The sequence below is a fragment of the Hypanus sabinus genome, chromosome 5, assembly GCF_030144855.1.
Source record: "Hypanus sabinus isolate sHypSab1 chromosome 5, sHypSab1.hap1, whole genome shotgun sequence".
NCBI lineage: Eukaryota > Metazoa > Chordata > Chondrichthyes > Myliobatiformes > Dasyatidae > Hypanus > Hypanus sabinus.
This window is the reverse complement of record NC_082710.1, coordinates 6490364-6513858: the sequence shown is the minus strand read 5'-3', so window position 1 is coordinate 6513858 and position 23495 is coordinate 6490364. Positions and strand designations below refer to the sequence as shown.

Sequence of the window (23495 nt, the reverse complement as noted above, 5' to 3'; positions counted from 1 at the left end):
CAGAAACCGGCTTATTGAACTCTAGCCTGATTACAGAATCCAGAAGAATGTGGGGGGGTAGCACAGTACTGTGGCGGTCAGCGTAACACTTTCAGCACCAGCGACTGGAAAATTGGGGGTTCAGTTCCCGCTGCTGTCTGTCAGGAGTTTGTACGTTCTCCCTGTGGTGTGGGTCTTCTCCGGGTGCTCTAGTTTCCTCCCACATTCTACAAGACACTTGGGTTAGGGTAGTGAGCTGTGGGCTTTCTACACGTTGCGGCCGGAAGCAGAGGGACACTTGAGGGCTGCTCCCAGCACAGTACTCTGACTGTGTTGGTTGTTGACACAAAATGACACGTTTCACTGTGCCTTTTGATATGTAAGTGACAAATAAAGCTCATCGTAACATGAGCAATGATAAGCACAAGACATTTTGCATTGGATGGAAATCCAGAAATGGTAGAAGATCTCAGCAGGTATAGAAGTGAGTAAACAGTCGTCGTTTTAGGCTGAGACCCTGTATCAGGACTGGAAAGGAGGAGGAAGATGTCAGAATAAGAAGGCGAGGGGAGGGAAGGAGAACAAGCTAGAAGGAGGTGGGTGAAGCCAAGTGGGCGAGGGATTTTATGTGGATTTTCTGATTTTCTGGTGTAGTTTGTTTTGTCATATGCTTTTGTGATATCATTCTGGGGGAACATTGTCTCATTTTTTAACTACATTGTGTTTGTGGTTTCTAAATGACAATAAACAATTTGAATCTGAATCTGAGTGGGGATGAAGTAAGAAGCTGGGAAGTGATATGTGGAAAAGGCAAAAGGTTGAAGAAGAAGGAATCTAATTGGAGAGGAGAATGGGCCATGGGAGAAAGGGAATGATGAGTGCCACCAGGAGGAGGTGAGACACAGGTGAGGAGAACAGGTAAGAGGCCAGAGTGAGGAATAGAAGAAAAAGGAAGTGGTTGGAAATTACCAGAAGGAGAAATCGACATTCATCCCTTCAGGTCGGAGGCTGTCTTGACCGAATATAAGCTGTTGCTCCTCCACCCTGAGAGTGGCCTCATCATAATAAAAGATGAGGTCGTGGGCCAACATGGCGGAAAGGGAATGGGGATAAGGGTTAAAATGTTTGTCCACTGGGAAATTCTGTTTTTGCAGATGGAGTGGAGGTGCTTGACAAAGCAGTCCCCTAAATTATGTTGTGTCTCACCAATATAGAGGGCTGTTAAGAAGTTCCACTTTTGGCCAATGATACCTAGTTCACCCGGAGACCGGATCAGAATTCCTGCTTCAGGGTACTGGATTGATATCCAGGGAATATGTATCTCTCAAGATATGATTGTAAGTCAGAGTTCAGGTGGAACATTTTTGATTAACAATACACCAGGGAATCTGCACTTAAATGCAAAAAAGTAAATTGCTTTGTGTCTCTTGGCAAGTAGAAAAGTGGGCGCCAGGGTGACATTACTGTTAGCGCTTGGGGCATTCTGGAGTTCGGAGTTCAATTCCGGTGCCATCTGTCAGGAACCTGTATGCCCTCCGCATGGAATGTGTGTAAATTGTAAATTGTTCTGTGATTTGGTTAATTGGGTTTGTTGGGCATTGCTGGGGCAGCGTGAAACTTGATATTCTATTTTATTTAGTGATACATCATTTACTCACAGGATTAGAAGTGACTTTTGTCTCATTAAATATATTTGTTCCCTAAATTTTTGCATGGATTGTAATAACATACACAACAATGATGTTTCCATTCAATTTATTAGTTGCTGGTTCTCCTCGCCTCGGATCAAAGAATGACATCATAGCGCAGGTAATAATCGATGCCAATGACGATGCATTTGGTACCCTGCAGCTCTCCACTTCTGCTGTACGTGTTCCAGAAAATTACATTGGACCGATAATCAATGTGACGAGGACTGGAGGCATATATGCAGATGTGTCTGTGAAATTCCAAGCTTTGTCAATGACTGCAAGAGCTGGTAGGATATCAAGTTCAAGTTCAATTTTATTATTATCTGGCTCTGCCTATAGTACTGTGCAAAAGTCTTGGGCACATACCTGTGTATAGAGCTAGGATGTCAAAGACTTCTGCACATTCTGTATTTGTCAATGTGGAGTGAAGAGCAATTTGTAAATCTGGCAGGAGAAAAGGATGTTGGGAATGGTGAGGATGTGTGCCGTGGGACAGGTGGCAGAAAAGGTGTGACTTCGCCAGGGGCTAGGCAGATGGTGGGGGGGGGGGGGGGGTTGAAGTAAGAAGTGTAAGAGGAAGTGGGGATGAAGAAAAAGGAATCTGATAGGAACAATGGGGACCATGGAAGAAAGGAAAGGAGGAGGTGAACTTGGAATTGGAAGATTGCAACCATAATGGTGGGCATGAAACCGCTGGAGTTTTGAAAGGTTTAGTGGGTTGATCAGTGCATTATTGTGGCAGAGTACTGTTGAGGGAATTGCTTTTCTGTGCAGAGATCAGCCTGTGAATCTACGATACAAAGTGAATGACTCTTTGATTGCATTCATGTTCCATTACATGCATAAGCTGAGGCCCTCTGTTGGCTGGGGTCCACCATGTACGTTGCGTTCAGCTGTCTATACGATACACAAGCCAGGGCAGTACAATATGGAGAGCAGGCTGTTGCCCATGTAGCAGGCTCCCCCTCCCCATGCAGCTGATGATTTCAGAGGAACGGCAGAGACTGACACAGTTTGGCACCAGCAGCTTTGCAAGAGTTGCCAATCAGCATTGAGCTCAACATGGGACTGCCTTAGGGTGTCCAGCTCCAGATTCGGGTAGCTGTGGTCAGCAGCTGTCCAGGAGAAGAAAACCTCTGCTGCCTCGTGGCTATGCCCACCCATGGGGAAGGCTTTGGGAGGAAATCCCAAATAAAGTTAATCTAATCATAATAAACAGTATAGTGCATGATAGAATATCTACCAATGTTATGGAACAGTTTAACCCACTTTTTATAATGCTTTTACATGGTGGAATTAATTAATTTTTTAAATTGCAATACAGCTCGGAATAGACCCTTCTGGCCCTTCAAGCCGTGCCACCCAGCAATTCCGGATTTAATCCAAACCTAATCGCAGGATAATTTACTGTTACTAATTAACCTACCAACCAGTATGTCTTTGGACTGTGAGAGGAAATCCATGTGGTCATGGGGAGAACATATAAACACCAGCAGGAATTGAACCCAGGTCACCTGTACTGTGAAGTGGTATGCTAACCACTAGTAGCACAGTGCACATTTTATTCCATATCCGTACTTTAACCTCAAGCTTATTTTTATGTAATTCTTTACTCTTTAAATTTGTTGAAAGTTGTTTTTGTTGCATGTCGCACCATAGCCTACACACCACAGAATGAAATACGTGGTGTCCAATTGTAGAAGTATAACAGTAAGTCTGAATCTTTATAAATGCTAACACTTTACAAAAAGTAACTGATACCTGTTAATAAAATTATTTCTGCAGGTGAAGATTACAGCATAGCCTCATCTGATGTCATCCTACTGGAAGGGGAAACCAGCAAAGCAGTGCCCATTTACCTTCTCAATGACATGTTGCCAGAACCTGAAGAATCATTTCATGTTAAACTCATTAATGAGACCACAGGAGGAGCTGTGCTTGGAGCCATCACACTGGCAACTGTTACTATTGAGGCTTCTGATGACCCTTATGGATCCTTTGGTACAGTGAAAAGTTTTGAACTTAAATGGTTCCAGAAATGCATGATTTTGTGTCTTTCTTTCACAGTCTTTAACTGTCCCTGACTCAGAATTGTGTGGTAATATTGTTTTTTTCCCAGATAAAATGCTTTCTATGGTGCATCATTTAATTAATTAAGTAATTTATTGACATACAGCATGGAATAGGATCTTTCAGCCCTTTGAACCACACTGCCCAATTTAATCCTAGCCAAATCTACAACGACCAATTAACCTACCAACCAGTTGGTCTTTGGCATCTGGGAGGAAACTGGTGCACCTGGCGAGTACCCGTGCGGTCATGTGAAGAATGTACGAACTGCTTACAGACAGTGGTGGGAATTGAACCCAGATCACTGGTACTGTAAAACATTGTGCTAACCATTATGCTACTGTGCTGTATTGGTAAGGCTCGACAATGTAACCAGTTTAACTCTACCTTCTGCAGCATCTGTGTGCTTGTTACTTTCAATTATTCATTGAGGGGAAATGAACATTATTGGCAAAGGTGACATTGATTGCCATAATTGAGCCTGAGTTTATAAAAACAGTGAGGTGTAGAACACAGAACTGTAATGGCTCTTTGGCCCATGATGTTGTGCCAACCATTTTAACTTACTGTATATTAAATCTAACTCTTCCCTCCTATATAACCCTCCATTTTTATATCATCTGTGTGCGTATTAGATCTGCCGAGATTAGAGAGCATGCCTTAAAAGGATAGGCTGAGTGAGTTAGGGTTTTTCTCATTGGAGTGAAGGAGGATGAGAGGTGGCTTAATAGAGGTGTACAAGATGATAAGAGGCTTAGATCGAGTGGACATCCAGAGACACTTTTCTTGGGGCCAAAATGACTGATACAAGGGGGTATAATTTTAAGGTGATTGAGGAAAGTATAGTGGGGGGATATCAGAGATTTTGTTTATGTGGAGAACGTGGGTGCGTGGAACGCGCGCTGCCTGGGATGGTGCTAGAGACAGATATATTAAGAACATTTAAGAAACTCTAGCTAGGTACATGCATGGTTGAAAAATGGAAGGCTCTGCATTAGGGAAGGTTTAGATTGGTCTTGGTGTAAGTTAAAATATCAGCACAACATCATGGGCTGAAGGGCCAGAACTGCGTGATAATGTTATGTTCTAGAATCTACCTAGGAGTCTCTTAAATGTTGCTAATGTATTCTCACCTTTTTCACCAACATCTCAGTACATACCATGCACTCAGCACTCTCCATGTTAGAAAAATCTACTTCTGGCATCTCCCCTATGCTTATCTCCATTTAGTCCTTTGCATTACCCATTTTTGCCCTTGAGAAAAAGTCTCTGGCTGTCCACTCAGTTTATGCCTCTTAATTGTCCTGTACACCTCTACCAAGTCACCTCTCATCCGTTATGGGTTAACAAGGTTTCATTCATGAATGAAGTTCATGTTCAGTCTATTGTCATTCAGCATACACATATATACCACCAAACGAACAATGTTCCTCTGAACCAAGGTGCACAACATAGTACATATAACTCACACACATAACACATAAAGTAATATTACGAAGTTCGAAGTAAAATTTATTATCAGAGTACATACATGTCACCACATAAAACCCTGAGATTCTTTTTCTGTGAGCATACTTAACAAATCTATAGAACAGTAAGTGTAAACAGGATTTGTAAGCTAAACAGTAGGAACTGTAAACTACAAACAAACTGTGCAAATGCAGGTAATAAATAAAAAAAATTCAATAGATGATGAACATGAAATAACAAGATGAATGAGTCCTTAAATCAGTGTAGTTATCCCCTTTTGTTCAAAAGCCTGATGGTTGAGGCGTGGTAGCTGTCTTTGAAAACTGGTGGTGCAAGTCCTGAGACACCTGTACCTTCTACCTGATGTAGGTAGTGAGAAAAGAGCATGGCCTGGGTGGTGAGGATCTCTGATGGTGGATGCTGCTTTACTACAGCATGGTTTCATGAAGATGTACTCAATGGTTGGAATGGTTTTACCTGTGATGTATTGGGTCGAATCCACTACATTTTGTAACATTTTCCACTCAAAGGAATTGTTGTTCTCATACCGGGCCATAATACAACCAGTCAGCACGCTTTCCATCACATGTCTATAGAAGTTTGTCAAGAATTTTGATAACATGCCAAATCTCCACAGACTCCGGAGAAAGTCGAGATGCCGTCGTGCTTTCTTTGCAATTATATTTATATGATGGGTCCAGGACCGGTCGTCTGAGATAGTGAGACCCAGGAATTTAAGGTTACTGACTTTCTCCACCTCTGATCTTCTGATGATTACTGGTTCATGGACCTCTGCTTTCCCTCTCCTGAAGTATACTATCAGTTCCTCGGTCTTATTTACGTTGAGTGAGAGGTTGTTGTTATTACACCACTCTGCTGAATTTTCAATCTCCCTCCTGTATGCTGATTCATAGGTGTAAAATGAGTAGAGCAGGGGGCTAAATACACAGCACTGTAGTGCTCCTGTGCTCATGGAGATTACAGAGATTGTATTGTCAATTTGAACTGACTGGGGTCTATAAGTGAAGAAATCCAGGATCTAATTGCACAAAGGGGTATTGAGGACCAGGTCTTGGAGTTTTGAAGGGATGATGGTGTTATATGCTGAGCTGTAATCGATAAGGAGCATCCTGATGAATGCATCGTTGCTGTCCAGATGTTCTATTGTTGTGTAAAGAGCCAATGAGATGGCATCTGCTGTGGACTTGTTGCTTTGGAAGGCAAATTGGAGTGGATCCAGGTCACCACTGTGACAGGAGCTGAGGTACCAGCCTCTCAGAAAACTTCATCACTGTGGGTGTAAGGGTCACTGAGTTACCACGTTCTTCAGCACTGGTATGATTGAAGCCTGCTTGAAGCAGGTGGGTACCACACACCGCTGGAGAAAGAGGTTGAAGATATCCGTGAATACACCAGCCAGTTGATCAGCACGGGTCTTCAGTATTCGGCCAGGTACTCTGTCTAGACCTTGGATTCACTCTCTTGAAGGCAGTCTGCATGTCATCTTCAGATACTGAGATCCAAGGATCATCGGGAGACATGGGGGTGTGCGAAGGTTCCTCCCTGTTCTGGTGATTAAAGCAAGCAGAGAAGGCATTGAGCTCATCTGGAAGCGAAGCTCTGCTGTCCCCCATGTCACAAAATTTAACTTTGTTATGGCATTCAAACCCTGCCACAGCTGTTGAGCCCTTGTTGATTCCAGTCTAGTCTGGAATCTCCACTTCACCTGAGAGGTGGCTTTCCAGAGATCATACCTGCACATCTTGTAGCATTCTTGATCTCCAGACTTAAATGCCTCTGATCTGGCTCTCAGCAAGATGGAAAACCCTGAAAGATATTGTGGGGACACACTCATCCACAGGTGTTTAATAAAATCTGTAATGACCCTAGTGCTCAGGTGAGCTCTTCAACATGGCCGAGTCCATGACACAAGACAATCCTGTAACCATTCCTCTACCTCCTGCATCCACCTCTTAGTTGTCCTGATCTCTGGAGGCTTGCTCTTTAGGCTCTGTCTGTATCCAGGAAGTAGAAGTACAGCCCAATTAATCGATTTGCCTAAATGTAGTCTTGGGAAGGAATAATAGGCATTCCTTATTGTAATGTAGTAGTGGTTTAGTGGGTTGGGACCACTGGTGCAACACGTTACATGTTGGTGATAATTAGACAGGCATGACTGAAGTCACCATCTGTAATTTGGAATGCCTCGGGATGGCCTGTTCCTTAAAGAAAACATTGTGCAGTTTTGCGAGTGCTTGCTTATAATTGGCTGCTGCTGGTATGTAAACTGTGGTCAGGATCATGGATAAGAATTCTTGAGGCGAAGAGAATGGTCTACATTTAATCATTTGTTACACTAGGTCAGGGGAATGAAAAGCTGGCATAACCCCAACATCGGTGCACTAATGAGAATTGACTGTAAAGCATACGCTGCCACCTCTTTCCTTACCAGAGTTCATGGTTTGATCCATTCTGAAAATCATAAAACCTTACAGTCTGGAAGATCGTATGGGTTATGTCAACTTCAGTCATATCACTACATCTGATGTACCAGCATTTAACCAGGTTTCAGTGCCAGAATTGAGATCTGCCTCTGATACAGCAGCCTTTCCCTGAGATCATCTATCTTATTGTCTAACGGCTGCACATTTGCTAACAAGATAGTAGGCAGAGGAGGCCTCATCCCTCTACGCTTCAGCCTGGTTTGAATAGCATCTCTCCTGCCATGTTTTCAGCCGTGGTATCGATTCTTAAAGACATTACACTTAACTGTTGCACATTTAACAGTAGAATATGAGATCTGAAGATCATTGATGTAATTTTGTAGTCCATTGTTAAGAGGAAATTTACATGCTGAAGATGACAGCAAAAGTAGTTGAAAAGCAGTATATTTAAGTGGAAAACTAGTATAATTTCCTGCAGCCTGTTGAGAGTCACCGATGAACACTGGCGCTATCTTGAAGATCAAACCTATCACCTATCAACTTGTACTCCTTCTGATCCCATCCCACCTTCATGCCACAAATAAATTAACAACAAATAAGGTGAACATATGATACAAGGTAAAAAGTAAACAGAATAACACTACTGGCACTTCATACGTGATGAGACCCGGGTGGTGGCAGGGAGTTCAGCAGTCTTACAGCCTGGGGGAAGAAGCTGTTTCCCATCCTAACAGCTCTTGTCCTAATGCACCGGTACCTGCTGCCTGATGGTAGGGGGTCAAAGAAATTGTTGGATGGATGGGAGGGATCATTGACAATGCTAAGGGCCTTGCGTTTGTAGCACTTTGATGTGTGGAAGAGAGCCCCAATGATCTTCTCAGCAAGTTAACAGGATCTGTGTACAATATGTTCATATGTCCCACGCGAGTATTCAGCAAGCAAGGCCAGAGGGTTCAATTCCTCTTACTTTTAGCATATTTCCTTAAAATTGGGCCTTCATTCCACAATGTAATCCTGTCTGCTTGACAGAGCATTACACTGGGGAAGCTTATATTCTTGAAGTGCTAGGTCAGGGATGCATTTTAAAACTTAACTATTATGGTGTGAAAATAATTTTTTTTCTTACCTTGGTACATAATTTGAGAGTTGCAGACTGCAGCTTTAATGCATAAATTAATGCCCACTCCATCAGGGAGGAGACTACCTAGCATTCTCAGGAGGATCTGATAACTGCTAATTTCTCTACCTCTACCAGACACCCACCACTCTCTGTGTAAAAAGAAACACACTTGCCCCTCACATCTTCTTTGAACTTGCCCCCTCTGGCCTTAAATGCATGCCCTCTGGTGTTAGACATTTCAACCCCATGACAAAGATAATATCTGTCTTTCCATGCCTCTCATAATGTTATATCTCTGTATCAGTTCTTCCCTTAGCCGCTGCCACTCCAGAGAAAACAACCCAACTTAGTCCAGCTTCTCGTTATAGCACATACTCTCTAATCTAGACTGTGTGCAGTACTCCGGACATGACCTAACAGAGTTTTTCTTAACAGTTTTTGAAGGAACAGAATTAATTGTTGCAGAACCAGAATCAAAAACCACAGTGATAACTCTGCAAGTTGTTAGAAACGCTGGGACACTTGGTACTGTCTCAGTCTATTGGGTTGCCACAATGAATGAGCGTGAGGTTACCAGCGATCTCCAGGAGTCCTCAGGAGAGATCATCTTTGCTCCAGGACAAACTACTCAAACTTTACAATTGGAATTACTATCAGATGACATTCCTGAAGTTGAAGAGGTAAGGGTTGAATTAATTTATTCAGATTATAATGCTTTTTGTGAAATGTCTAGCAAGGCCTGTGGAGTTTTCAAAATGGTACCACAAGGTAAATTTAAAGGTCAAAGTAAATTTATTATCAAATTATTTATATTGCACGTCAGCTTATACTGCCCTGAGATTCATTTTATCAACTTAATAAGAGGCACTAAGTCATACTACAGAGTTTTGTTAATGTATAGTTTTTTGTAAATTTTATTGTTTTTGGTATTTTCATGTAAATGCCTGCAAGAAAATTAATCTCTAGGTATTATTTGGTGATACATAAGTATTTTGATAATAAATTTTGCTATGACCGTGACTTTGAAAATGTATTTTTATCACCTCACCTTCTCGATTGCCCTCCTTCCCCTCACCCTACCATTTATTCTGGCATCTTCCCCTTTCCAGTGTAGATGAAGGGTCTTGGACTGAAACATCAACTCTTTATTCATTTTCATAGATGCTGCCTGACCTTCTGAGTTTTGTCTGTGTTGCTGTGGATTTCCAGCATCTTTTGTTTATTACTGGAAGAGGTTGTTATTTGGCTGTTGGATGAGAAAGGTGGGGGAGAGGGGATGAAATGGAAAGTGGGAGGAGATGGGACGAGAAGGTAAAGAGCTGGAGAAGAAGGAATCTGATAGGAGAGGAGAGTGGACCATGGGAGAAAGAGAAGGAGGTGGGACACCAGTGGGAGGTGATGGGCATGTGAGAAGGGAAGGGGTAAGAGAGAAAAGGTTACCCACACAACCTCCCCTTCACCTAGCTTCACCTATCACCTATCAACTTGTACTCCTTCTAATACCCCCACCATATTCTGGTTTTTTCCCCCTTTTTTCCAGTCTTGATGAAGGGTCTCAGAGTGAAATATTGATTGTTTATTCCTTTTCATAGATGCTACCTGACCAGCTGAAGTCCCCCAGCATTTTGTGTGTGCTGTTGTGGATTTCCAGCATCTGCAGAATCTCTTGTGTTTTTGAAAATGCTTACAGAGTTTTGCACGCTGACCTGAAGCTTTTTTTTGTTGTTAGAATATTAATCCTCACCATAGGTAATAAATTTAAGTGGGGAACTAACTTCCAGCGGTACTTGTCACTTTATGCTCAAAGGAAGGTGAGTGTAGTTGTTGGCTGTCCATCATCCCATATCCATCCAGCATATCACCACAGAATTTGCTCAGGTGATGTTCTGGTTCTCCCATCCTCACCTGCTCCATCAGTAATGGATGTTTATTTATTTGTTGCATTTACTTGGTGATCCAGTGTGGAGCAGGCTTTTCCGGCACAACGAACTGCGCATCCCAGCAACACACCTATTTAACCCTAGCCCAATCACAGGTCAATTTACAATGACCAATTAACCGACTAAACTGTGTATCTTTGGATTGTGGGAGGAATCCCGTGCATCTTCTGGGAGGTGTATATGCTTCTTACAGACGGCATCAGAACTGAACTCCAAACTTTGATGCCTTGAGTTTTAAAGCGCCATGCTAACCGCTACATTACTGTGAAACCCCATTAAAAAAAGATAAAAAGCATCAGAGTAGTGTAGCGTATGCGTGGTGGTTAGTATAATGCTATTACAGTGCCAGTGACCCAAGTTCAATTCCCGCTGCTGTCATTCAGAATTCGTACGTTGACTGCATGTGTTTCCTCCCCACATTCCAAGTTAGTAGATTAATTGGTCACATGAGTGTAACTGAGCGGTGTGGGCTCACTGGGCTGAAAGGGCCTGTTACCGTGCTGTATCTCCAAATAAAAAAACAACGTAATGGCTACCAACCAACCAACACTACTGTATCAAAGCAAAATGCCCACATTTGGCTCTCACCAGACGCTCGGTTCTCTCTCACCAGTGGCTGTCTGCATGCAACAATGGCCAGACGTCAGTTCACCCCAGCCAATCCACTGTTTGCAGTGTTCCGTTTATCCGGTAACGTCTCCGGCAGGGAATCAGTTCGTCCCCCCAGGATTTCAGGGCCTCACACCAAAGGTACGTGTCTTCCAGGCGACATCCTGGTGACACTGAGAAAACGGCCCGTTGGGAAGCTTGGGGCACAGGAACCTCTGTAAAGAACCACAGTTTGAGTGCATCTGCAGATTATGGACTCGCATGGAACCCCATCCACTTTGAAAAGGGAAAAAAGAGATATTAAAAAGAAATTAAAGCTGATTCATAGATGAGTTTGAAGAAGCCACCCTCTCGTGACTTCTTAGCTCTGCCCCTTTAACTTATTATAGCTCAGTGCACTGTGTAATGCTTTGATTTTGTAAGCTGTAGACAAGCTTTTCACTGTATCCACAGATGGCTGTGAAGGTCAAGTCACTGAATATATTTAAAGCGGAGGTTGATAGGTTCTTGATTAGTCAGGACGTCAAAGGTTATGGGTAGAAGACAGGAGAATGGAGTTGAGAGGGATAAAATTAGCCATAATGAAATGGCAGAGCAGACTCGATGGGCTAGATGGCCTAATTCTGCTCCAAAGTGTAATGGCAATAACAGCATTTTGAAACATAGATTCAAGTGCTTTAATCAGGCGAAGGCTCTCGATAACTTATCAAAGACAGTGTGAACCAGTTTGGTCATTTAGGGCCCCAAGCAGTTCTTCAAGGTGAGGGGACCCTTCATCTGTGAGTCTGTCGGGGTCATCTACTGTATCCAGTGCTCCTGGTGTGGCCTCCTCTACTTCATTGAGACCCGACACAGGTGGGGCAATCACTTCATTAAACACGTACGCGCCATTCACCACAACAGACAGGATTTCACTTTGGCCACCCATTTCAATTCAACATCCCATTAACCATTCCAACAGGACAGATTCTACCCCACCATTATTGGACTCTTGACTAGACTTCTTGTATGACAAAATGAACTCTTGGTCTCGTGATCTACCTCGTTATGATCTTGTACTTTATGGTTTATCTGCACTAAACTTTTTCTGTAGCCGTTACACTTTACTCTGCATTATGTTATTGTTTTATCTTGTTCTATGTCGGTGCTCTGTGTAATGAACTGATCTGCATGAGCAGTAAGCAAGGCAAGCTTTTCACTGTATCTTGGTACAAGTGGCAATAATAAACTAATTCCAGTAGTAGTTTATGAATTACAAGAGGCATTACTAATATTTCTTTGAGACTATAACTTTTATTATCAGCCCTAATCACACTTTATTCTGAATTGTTATTGTTTTACCTTGTTCCAGCTCAGTGCACTGTGCAGTGATTTAAACTGTATTGACAGTGTGTAAGACAAGCTCCTCACAGTATCACCATTCATGTGACAATAATAAACCAATACCTTGATAAAGTAATAAACCTGAAGATACAGGAGCCTCAAGACTCACAGATTTTGGAACAGTTATTACTCCTCAACCATCACGCTCTTGAATCAGAGGGAATAACCTTCACTCATCCCAACATTGAACTGTCTCAACAACTTAAGGACTCACTTTCAAGGACCCTTTCATCTCATGTTTTCAATATTTATTGATTTTTTTTTGTATTTGTACAGTTGTCTTTTGCACATGGGTTGACTGTCTGTCTTGTGTGTGGTTTTTTCATTTATTCTATTGTTTTTTTTAATCTATTGTGAATATCCACAAAAACAAATTTCAGGGTTGTGACATGTATGTACTTCAAAAATAAATTTACTGTGGACATTGAACTTTGGTGGTATGTGCATGCGGGCTTTTTTGTCTTCTGCTTGATGTTGGAGAAGGTGCAGGTGGGTAAAAACCTACTGGGGCCCACTTTTAAAGCAGAATTTTTGCCTGGAAATTTCAATTTAACTAATGGCTACTCCTTTTCAAAAAACTAACTTTGACATCAGTTTTAATGTGGCTGGTAAAGTGTTTAAAATTGATCCTTCTCTTTCAGGTCATTCAGGTGAAACTTACCCATTCTTCCTATGGGAGCTCCATTGGGAGAAACGATATGGTGAATATTATTGTTCCAGCGAATGACAACCCTTATGGTACTGTTCATTTCACACACACAGCTTACAAAGTCCAAGAGCCACTGGAAAGTAACTCCAGAGAAAATATCACCGTGGCCAGAAGGTGTGCCATCTGCTATGAAAGTTTACAAATTAAGTTCTTTTTGATTGTGGCATTTTGGGTACAACGTGAGCTGACTTTAGAGGTACAGTGAGGAACAGACCCTTCCAGCCCATAGAGCTGTGCCACCTAGCAACCCACCTATTTAATCCTTGCCTAATCCCAGGACAATCTATAATAGCAAATTAACATCCTTGGGCCCTGAGAAGAAACTGGAGCACCCTGAGGAATCCCATGCTCTCGTGGTATTAATGTTCAGACTTTCTTACAGAGGATGCTGGAAATGAATTCTGAACTCCAATGCTCTGAGCTGCAATAACGTGCTATCTGCTACGATACAATGACACCCCAAAAGCTTCACAATATAATCATGTTGAGACTAACAGAACTTGCATGAAATAGAGAAAAAAATGAAAATCTCTTCTGGAATGCTATTATAGCAGTTAGCATAACACTATTACAGTACCAGTAACCTGGGTTCAATTCCTTCGCTGTCTGTAAGGAGTTTGTACATTCTCCCTGTGACCGCATGGTTTTCCGCTGGTAGTTCCAGCTTCCTCCCACATTCCAAAGACATATGGGTTGGTAGGTTAATTGTTCACATCGCTGTAACTAAGTGGCATGGGTTTGCTGGGTCGGAAGGGCCTGTGCTGTGTCTCTAAATAAGTAAATAAAATTTATTATCAAAGTATTCATTCTCAATCCCTTAATAAATGAATCAGCCTCCTACCATGCAAAACAGTGGATCGTGAAATTATTAGATTGTTGTAAAAAACTATTTGGTTCTCAAATATCTTTCCGTGATGGAAATCTTCAGGCTTTTTTGAGCACAGGCCCATGTTAGCTATTAAATGTTTCCACCATTCAAAGGCAAAGCAGCATTTGGTAATATATAGAGCAACACACACAGCATGCTAAAGGAACTCAGCAGGTCAGGCAGCCTCTGTGGAAATGAATAAATAGTCAATGCTTTGGGCAGAGACCCTTCGTCAGGACTGGCAAGGAAGGGGGAAGATGCCAGTATAAAAAGGTGGGGGGGGGGAGGAGAAGGAGGATGGCTAGAAGGTGATAGGTGAAACTGGGTGGGTGGGGAAGGTAGAGGGCTGAAGGTGAGGGAATCTGATGGAAGAGGTAGGTGGACCATGGGATAAAGGGAAGGAAGGACACTGAGGGTGGGGGTTGATTGGCAGGTGAGGAGAAGAGGTAAGAGGCCAGTACAGGGAATAGAAAAAGAGTGAAGGGAGAAGGGAACGAGAGAAAAAAAATAAATTACTGGAAGTCATAGAAAACAATATCCATGCCATCAGGTTGGAGGCTACCCAGAAAGAATATAAGATGTTGCTCCTCCACCCTGAGGGTGGTCTCTTTGTGACACAAGAGGAGGCCATGGGCTGACATGTCTGATTGGGATAGGAATTAAAATTGTTGGCCACTTGGACCTTCTGCTTTGGGCAGATGGAGTGAAGGTGCTCGACAATATCCATTTTAGCCATTTCCACCCTGGGAAAAATTCTTTGGTTGTCCACTCAATCTATATCTCATCATTGTGTACACCTCTGTCAAGATACCTCTCATCCTTAAATTTGTTGCTTAGTTAAATAAAGACATGATATCTTCACTGTAACGACTCTGTTAAAACTTATTTAGAATATAGAAAAGTACAGTACGGACTCTTCGGCAAATGATGTTGTGCCAATCTATAGTGCGTATATAAACCAACTTCACAATCAATCTAGTCCTTCCCTCCTACACAGCCCAAGGCCTCCATTTTTCTTTCATTTACCTACCTATCCAAGAGGTTCTTAAATGTCCCTAACGTATCTGCCTTAACCACCACCACCCGGCAGTAGCTATTCTGTGTATAAAAATAAAGCCTACCCCAGACAGCCCTTAACATAATGATACTTTTGACATTTACTTGTGCTGTGCCTGAATATTTAGTTTGAAGTTTGGATGCATGAGTGAATTCAGTATCTGTTCATGTTTTCTGATGGTATTCTACTTGTGTTCACTTTCCATTTAGCGGAGGACATTTTGGGCAACTGCGAATCTTTTACTGCACCTCGACGATTGATGTTTTGGAGCTTTTGATAACAGAAGGGCAGGACCTGCTCTTTTATTATGAATCTCCAGATCGTGGAATCACAAATGGACAACCTGTGTTTCAGCTGAATGTTTCTCTGGAGGTGGATGCTTTTCATGCATGTGCAGCTTTTTGTCTGAAAGAACAGGCTTGCTTGGCTTTCTCATTCAGCAACGTCTCTGGCCAGGCCAATTGCTCCTGGACAATTTCAGCAGCTGACATTCTGTCCCCCAGCGCAGAGTTTGCAACATATCGCAAGAATAGTTCTAAGGTGTCCACCCTGTTGAGATCTCAGGCCACAGCTGGCTCTGACTATGAGCCAATCTCCAGACAATGGGTGATCATGCAGGAAGGAGATGAGTCCGCGAATCTCTCAGTTTTAATACAAACAGACACATTACCAGAACGCGATGAAAAGTTTGCTGTTTTGCTTCTAAGTGTGGAACTGCTGAACGAGGTGGTCACTCCAGAAAACCAGCCCACAATTGAATGGCCAGATGTTGCAACGGTTACCATAACCATGAACGGAGATGCATTTGGCACCTTTCTGCTTTACTCGGTGAACATTAATGCTACAGAGAAAGGGAGCTACCTTGAAGTAAGAGAGGAAGCAGAGGTGACAGTGCAGCTTATGGTAGACAGAAGCGGTGGAAGTCTTGGTGAGGTGACGGTGCAGTGGAGTGTGGTTGGTGGCACAGCTACGAGAAACATAGATTTCGTTGGTGATGGTGAAATATTAACATTTGCCGAAGGTAGGATGGTGTATTCATGAAAATACCTTTCCGAAAACAAGCATTATATTTGTGCAGGTGTCACAATCTGTGGCCACATTAATAGGTAAAGTGCCCCTCTTAATTCCCTTTTCGCATGGTCCACTCTCCTATCCCATTCCTTCTTCAGGCCTTTACCTTTCCCAGCTTTCACCTACTAACTTACTTTATCCTTCCTCCCCCACCACCAGCCTACTTCCCATTCACTTGGTCTCACCTATCACTTCCCAGCTATACTCCACCCTCACAACCTACAGTATTTATTCTGGCTTCTTCACGGTTCCTTTCCAGGTTCTCGGTCTGAAATGTCGACTGTTTATTTCTCCCCATAGATGCTGCCTGACTTGCTGTGTTCCTCCAACATTTTGCGTAGGATAAATGTTGCACCTCTGTCTATTTAACAGCTGTTCTAATTCAGCTTTTGTGACACAGAAAATATTAATTCCAATGCATACTGTATCTGTAAATAATAAATTCAAAGAAAGGACAGATTTTAAACCATAAGACATAAGAGTGGCATTAGACCATTCAGCCCACGAAGACTGCTCCGCCATTCCGTCATGGCTGATTTATTATTCCTTTCAACCCCATTCTCTTGTCTTCTCCCTGTAACCTCTGATGCCCTTATTAATCAAGAACCTATCAACCTCTGCTTTAAATATACCCAAAGACTTGCTTTCACAGCCGTCTGTGGCAATAGTTTACAACTATCAAGAAGAATATATTCCACTGAAGAAAAAAGGGTGTAAAAGAAAAAATAGTTATCCGTGGCTAAGTAAAGAAATAAAGCAAAGTATACGACTAAAAAGAAAGTTATATAAGGTAGCTAAATCTAGTGGGAAGATTGAAGATTGAGAAGCTTTTAAAGATCAGCAGCAAATAACAAAAAGATTGATTAAGAAGGGGAAGATAGATTATGAAAGTAAATTGGCGAAAAACATAAAAGCAGATAGTAGGAGTTTTTATAGTTACATAAAAAGAAAAAGGGTGGCTAAAGTAAATGTTGGTCCCCTAAAAGATGAGACCGGGAAATTAATGGTAGGGGACATGGAGATGGCGGAAATGCTGAACATATATTTTGTATCAGTTTTTACAGTAGAGGACACTCAAAATATCCCAACACTGGATAAACAGTGGGCTCTAGGGGGAGAGAAGCTAACTACGATTCAAATCACCAAGGAAATGGTACGATAAATTAATGGGACTGAAGGTGGATAAATCCCCTGGACCGGATGGCTTGCATCCTAGGGTCTTAAGGGAAGTGGTGGTCGGGATTGTGGATGCATTAGTGATAATTTTTCAAAACTCGCTGGACTCGGCAATGGTCCCAGCAGATTGGAAAAATGCTAATGTAACTCCTTATTTAAAAGGGGCAATAGACAGAAGGCTGGGAATTATAGGCCAGTTAGCCTAACATCTGTGGTTGGCAAAATGTTGGAATCGATAATTAAGGGAACAGTAACAGGGCATTTGGATAAACATAGCTTAATAGGACAAAGCCAGCATGGCTTTACAAAAGGGAAGTTGTGTTTGACAAATTTGTTGGAGTTCTTTGAGGACATAACATATAGGGTAGATAAAGGGGAACCAGTGGATGTGGTGTATTTGGACTTCCAAAAGGCATTTGACAAGGTGCCACACCAAAGATTATTACTTAAAGTAAAAAATCATGGGATTGGGGATAATATTCTGGCATGGGTGGAGGATTGGCTTTCTAACAGAAAACAGAGAGTTGGGATAAATGGTTTATTCTCAGACTGGCAGTTGGTGACTAGTGGTGTTCCGCAGGGGTCGGTGTTGGGACCCCAACTCTTTACAATCTATATTAATGATTTGGAGAAAGGGACTAAGTGCAACGTATCGAAGTTTGCTGATGACACAAAGATGGGAGGGAGTGTAATGAGTGCGGAGGACATTGAAACCCTGCAGGGGGACATAGATAGGCTGAGTGATTGGGCAGACATTTGTCAGATTAAATATAATACTGACAAGTGTGAGGTCTTGCACTTTGGCAGGAAAAATAATAGAGCAAGTTATTATCTAAATGGAGAGAAACTGGAAAGTGCTTCTGTGCAAAGCGATCTGGGGGTCCTGGTGCAGGAAACACAAAAAGTTAGTATGCAAGTGCAGCAGGTGGTCAAGAAGGCCAATGGAATGCTGGCTTTTATTGCTAGGGGGATGGAGTATAAGAACAGGGAGGTCTTACTGCAGTTGTACCAGGTATTGGTGAGACCACACCTGGAGTACTGCGTGCAGTTCTGGTGACCGTATTTAAGAAAGGACATACTGGCTCTCGAGGCAGTGCAGAGAAGGTTCACTAGGTTAATTCCGGGGATGGGTGGGTTGATGTATGATGAGAGGTTGAGTAGATTGGGACTCTACTTATTGGAGTTCCGAAGAATGAGAGGCGATCTTATTGAAACATATAAGATTGTGAAGGGGCTTGATTGGGTGGTTGTGGGGAGAATGTTCCCAATGATGGGTGAAACTAGGACTAGGGGGCATAATCTTAAAATAAGGGGATGCCGTTCCAGGACTGAGATGAGGAGAAATTTCTTCACTCAGAGGGTAGTGGGGCTGTGGAATTTACTGCCCCAGAGAGCTGTGGAAGCAACTACACTCAATAAATTCAAAACGGAGATAGACATTTTCCTGGATAAAAATAGCATTAGGGGATACGGTGAGCGAGCAAGTAAGTGGACATGAGGCTAGGTTTAGATCAGCCATGTGATCTCCTGGGCCAGTTTTCGATAGCCTGGATGGGTCGGAGAGGCATTTTCCAGATTTTTTCTCCTCAATTGGCAAATCGTTTTTTTTTCCCCCCCAGGTGATCACATGGGTTTGGGCGGGATGAATAATAAAATAAAATGGGCAGCATGGTGCCCTGTTGGTTGGCACTGTTGCCTTGTGGGATTCGGTGAAAACTAGAGTTAAGATTGGATCAGCCATGATCTTGATGAATGGCGGAGCAGCCTTAAGGGGCCGGTTGGCCTACTCCTGCTCCTATCTCTTATGTTCTTATGAATTCCTCCTCATCTCTTTGGAAGGGATGGCCCTCTATTCGGAGACTGTGTCCTCTGGTCCTAAGACTCCCTCACTATTGGAAGCATCCTCTTCATGGCCATTCTGTCTAGGCCTTTCAATATTTGATAGGTTTAAATGAGATCCCCCTCATTCTCCCAGACCCAGAGCCATGAAACGCTCCTCATGCATTAACCCTTTCATTCTACATCTACTCTATCTAGGCCTATATTTTAAACCATTAAGGATGGTACTTTTAAAAGTAAAAGCTTTTTTTCTCTTGCAGGTGAAAATAAGAGAGTTGTCACATTAGTAATCGTAGATGATGAAGAACCAGAAGGCAATGAGACCATTGTGGTCCGCTTGACACATACTGAAGGTGGCAGCCGAATTCTGCCCAGCTCTGATACGGTCACTGTGGTCATTCTAGCCAGCGATTATGTTGCAGGAGTCATTAGTTTTCACGCATCCTCACGCTCAGTTACGGGACAGGAAGGTGGGTTTCTGTGTTTAATGATAACACTCCTGGTAACCGTCATCAATTTCAACAGTGTCATACCATCTCTAAGTCTGACTTTCAGATCCTAACCATGATGTATATTTTAACTTACTTTTAAAGGAAGAATATTGGAGGATAGAATAAATAACCACCATTCTGTGTGTACACTATGTAAAACAGTTCATTTTTGTGACATTATATTTATTTTATCCTCCTGGTACAGTGACTGGATAAAAACTATAATGTTTGAGAAACACCTACGCCATTTTATAAACGGCAGTGTAATTTGCAAATGATGGGAAAATTAAGGATAATCACATCCAGGATGAAGTGACAATAATTGTGCACCAAAGTATAGATAAAAGTGTTGCTGCTTTTAAACTTCTTTGGACTAGCTGCTGAATAATATCAGTGGCCAGCAACAGGATAACTCTTACTAATGGTCAGCTGGAAATTGTTAATTGAGGAGATATTAGTATTGTTTTATTATACAACATTTTCAAGATTCATGATTGTTTAATGACATTTCATTTAATTCAAATCAAAATTGGGTTTAATATCACTGGCACATGTTGTGAAATTTGTTTTTTTTGGCAGCAGTACGTTGCAATACCTAATTTAAAAAGCTATAAACTATAAGAATGAAAAATTAAATTAAATTAGTAATGCAAAAAGAGAGCAAAAACAAAGTGAGGAAGTGTATATGGAACACATACAAAATGCTGGAGTAACTCAACAGGTAAAGAGTACATTTGACATTTTGAGCCAAGACCCTTCAGCAGGACTGGGACGGGGGAAGATGAGGCAGAAAGAAGGTGAGGGAGGAGAGGAAGAGACACAATGTGATAGGTGAAACTGGGAGGGGGGAGGGATGAAGTGAAAAGCTGGGAAGTGGATTGGTGAAAGAGATACAGGGCTGGAGAAGGGGAGGTTGGGTAGCAGAGGACAAAAGGCCATGGAAGGAAGAAGAAAGGGGATCTCCCAGTGGCCACACATTTTAATCCTATTTCCCATTCCAACATGTCCATCCATGGCCTCCTCTACTGTCGTGGTGAAGCCACACTGAGATCGGAGGAACAACACCTTATATTCTGTCTGAGTGGCCTCCAATCTGATGGCATGATTATCGATTTCTTTAACCTCCAGTAATGCCCTGCTCTCTCTATTCCCCATCCCCTTTTCCCTCTCTCACCTTATCTCATTGCCTCCACATCACCTCCCTCTGGTGCTCCTCCCTCTTTTTCTTTCTTCCATTGCCTTCTGTCCTCTATTAGACCCCGCTTCTCCAGCCTTGTACCTCTTTCACTAATCAACTTCCCAGCTCTTTGCTTTACCATACCCCCCAGTTTCACCCTACCCCCCAGTTTCACCTATCACCATGTGTTTCTTCCTCTTCTCCCCCACCTTCTTGCTCTGACTGCTCACCTTTTTTTCTCCAGTCCTGCTGAAGGATGTTGACCCGCAATATCGACTGTTTACTCTTTTCCATAGATGCTGCCTGGCCTGCTGAGTTCCTCCAGCATTTTGTGTGCGTTGCTTGGATTTCCAGCATCTGCAGGCTTTCTTTTGTTTGTGGTCGTGTACATGGGTTCATTGTCCATTCAGAAATCTGATGATGAAGGGGAAGAAGCTGTTCCTGAAACATTGAGTGTGTGTCTGCAGGTTCCTGTACCTCCTCCTTGATGGGAGCAATGAGAAGAGGGCACATTCTGGGTGATGGGGCCCTTAATGATGGATGCCACCTTTTTGAGGTATCTCCTTTCGAAGATGTCCTTGATACTGGGGAGGCTAGTGTCCATGATGGAGCTGGCTGAGTTTATGGCATCCTGCAGCTTTTTTTGATCCTGTGCAGTGGTCCCTCCATAGCAGATGGTGTTACTCTGGATTTGATGCAGCACAAAAACACACTATAAGATAAGGAACACAATGATTAAAAAAACAATAAATATAATTATCTATATGATAGATTATGTTCATTGATTGTATGTCCATATGCAGAAGGCAACTCTGACACAAAATTATAAAGTAATGTCGGGGAAGGGGGTTGGTGGGTGGAAGTGTTGATCAGTCTTACTGCCTGGGGAAAAGTAACTGTTTTTGAGTTTGGTGGTCCTGGTGTGGATGCTCTGTAGCCTCGTCCCTGATGGGAGTGGGACAAAGAGTCCATGAGTAGAGTGGGTGGGATTCTTACGATGTTACTGACCCTTTCTGACAGGATGGAAGAAACAATCCATGCTCTGCTTCCTTTTGGATTCTTGTCCAAATGGTTATACATTCTTCTGGAAAGATATTATTATAAATCATGTTTGTCAAGCATATTTTGAGTTCATAAATAACATCTTTGAGTATTGTTGCTTTAAATATGTACAGTATGTGTTTGTAGTTGCTCAAGGTTTCTTAAGAATATAATGGGGGCAATTATTATTGTACTTAAACATGATTTATAATATTTAGGAATGTTGAGGGAGCCATCTATAATTGTCATTTTTCCAGAAGCTTATTTATAATTCATCCTACTATCTTTAAAGAGAGAATAAAAATTTGGTTAATGTATTTTCGGTGTGTAAGTGAATGGGAGCATTACCTTCTGCAAACTCTCCCACTGTCTTCTCAAACTACAATTAATACTTATGTAAAAATGATGGAATTATTACAGATGGCATCTTTTTAAAGCCTTTAGTGATGTGGGCTGTGCTGATATTTTTCACGGTGTGTCTGCATAAATGCTTCTGATTTGTCTGTCAGAGATGACACAAAAGCACAACTCTGATAGTCAAAAAGAATCATCAGTGTTGTTTAAATCCCATGGTGTATTGGCTTTTAAATAGTTGATGAAGAAATATTAATTACTACAGGTTTAAGTGTAATTCAAAAGAAATCTAGATATGTAATGATTTTGCATAGTTAGAAGCACAGATTATTATTGGATGGCTATAGTGGGGTACGAGAGACGCAGTGATAAGGGCCCCAAACAAAACAGGAACAACAATGACAAACTTAAGTACTGATGTTCTTCTAACTTTAAAATAATTAGAACTGACACAGCTTGGTCTGGCTTGTTAACCCAAGTATACAAATCTGAAGCAAATCTGGATTTGCTTTCAAACTTGATCATAATTACTTCCCAATTCGAACATAGAACATGAAAAATAGGACACTCCAGGCTCTGCAGCCTATGTGTTGTCTTCTTCTTAAGCCCATCTTCCCTACTGAACCACCAGCTGCTGACAGCAGCTTGCTAGAGTCCTTTGTCCTGGGCATTCTTTTAAGTTATCCCCTTCTTTGAGGATCCTTCCTCTCCCAGGGATGAGGTCTTTGGAGCATTATGGAGCTGGCTGAGTTTACAACTTTCTGCAGCTTTCTCTGATCCCGTACCATGGCCCCTCCATTCCAGACGGTGAGGCAACTGATTAGAGTGTTCTCAATTGTACGTCTGTCAAAATTTGTGGAAGTGTTTGGTGACATACCACATCTTCTCCAATTCCTAATAAAATATAGCTGCTGTCATGCCTTCTTCATAATTACATCAGTATGTTGGGCCCAAAATAGGTCTTCAGAAATGCTGACACCCAGGAACTTGAAACTGCTCACCCTTT

General features: G+C 42.2%; 1 protein-coding gene across 1 annotated transcript in view; it reads left to right on the top strand.

The window, feature by feature from the left end:
* Positions 1-23495, top strand: part of adgrv1 (adhesion G protein-coupled receptor V1) — a 539532-nt gene that overhangs the window by 159579 nt on the left and 356458 nt on the right. The window contains exons 29-34 of the mRNA XM_059969328.1: positions 1742-1957; positions 3456-3671; positions 9210-9454; positions 13348-13529; positions 15550-16361; positions 19687-19896. Of these exons, the coding sequence (XP_059825311.1) occupies positions 1742-1957; positions 3456-3671; positions 9210-9454; positions 13348-13529; positions 15550-16361; positions 19687-19896 (1881 nt within the window). The remainder of the gene's footprint in view (positions 1-1741; positions 1958-3455; positions 3672-9209; positions 9455-13347; positions 13530-15549; positions 16362-19686; positions 19897-23495) is intronic.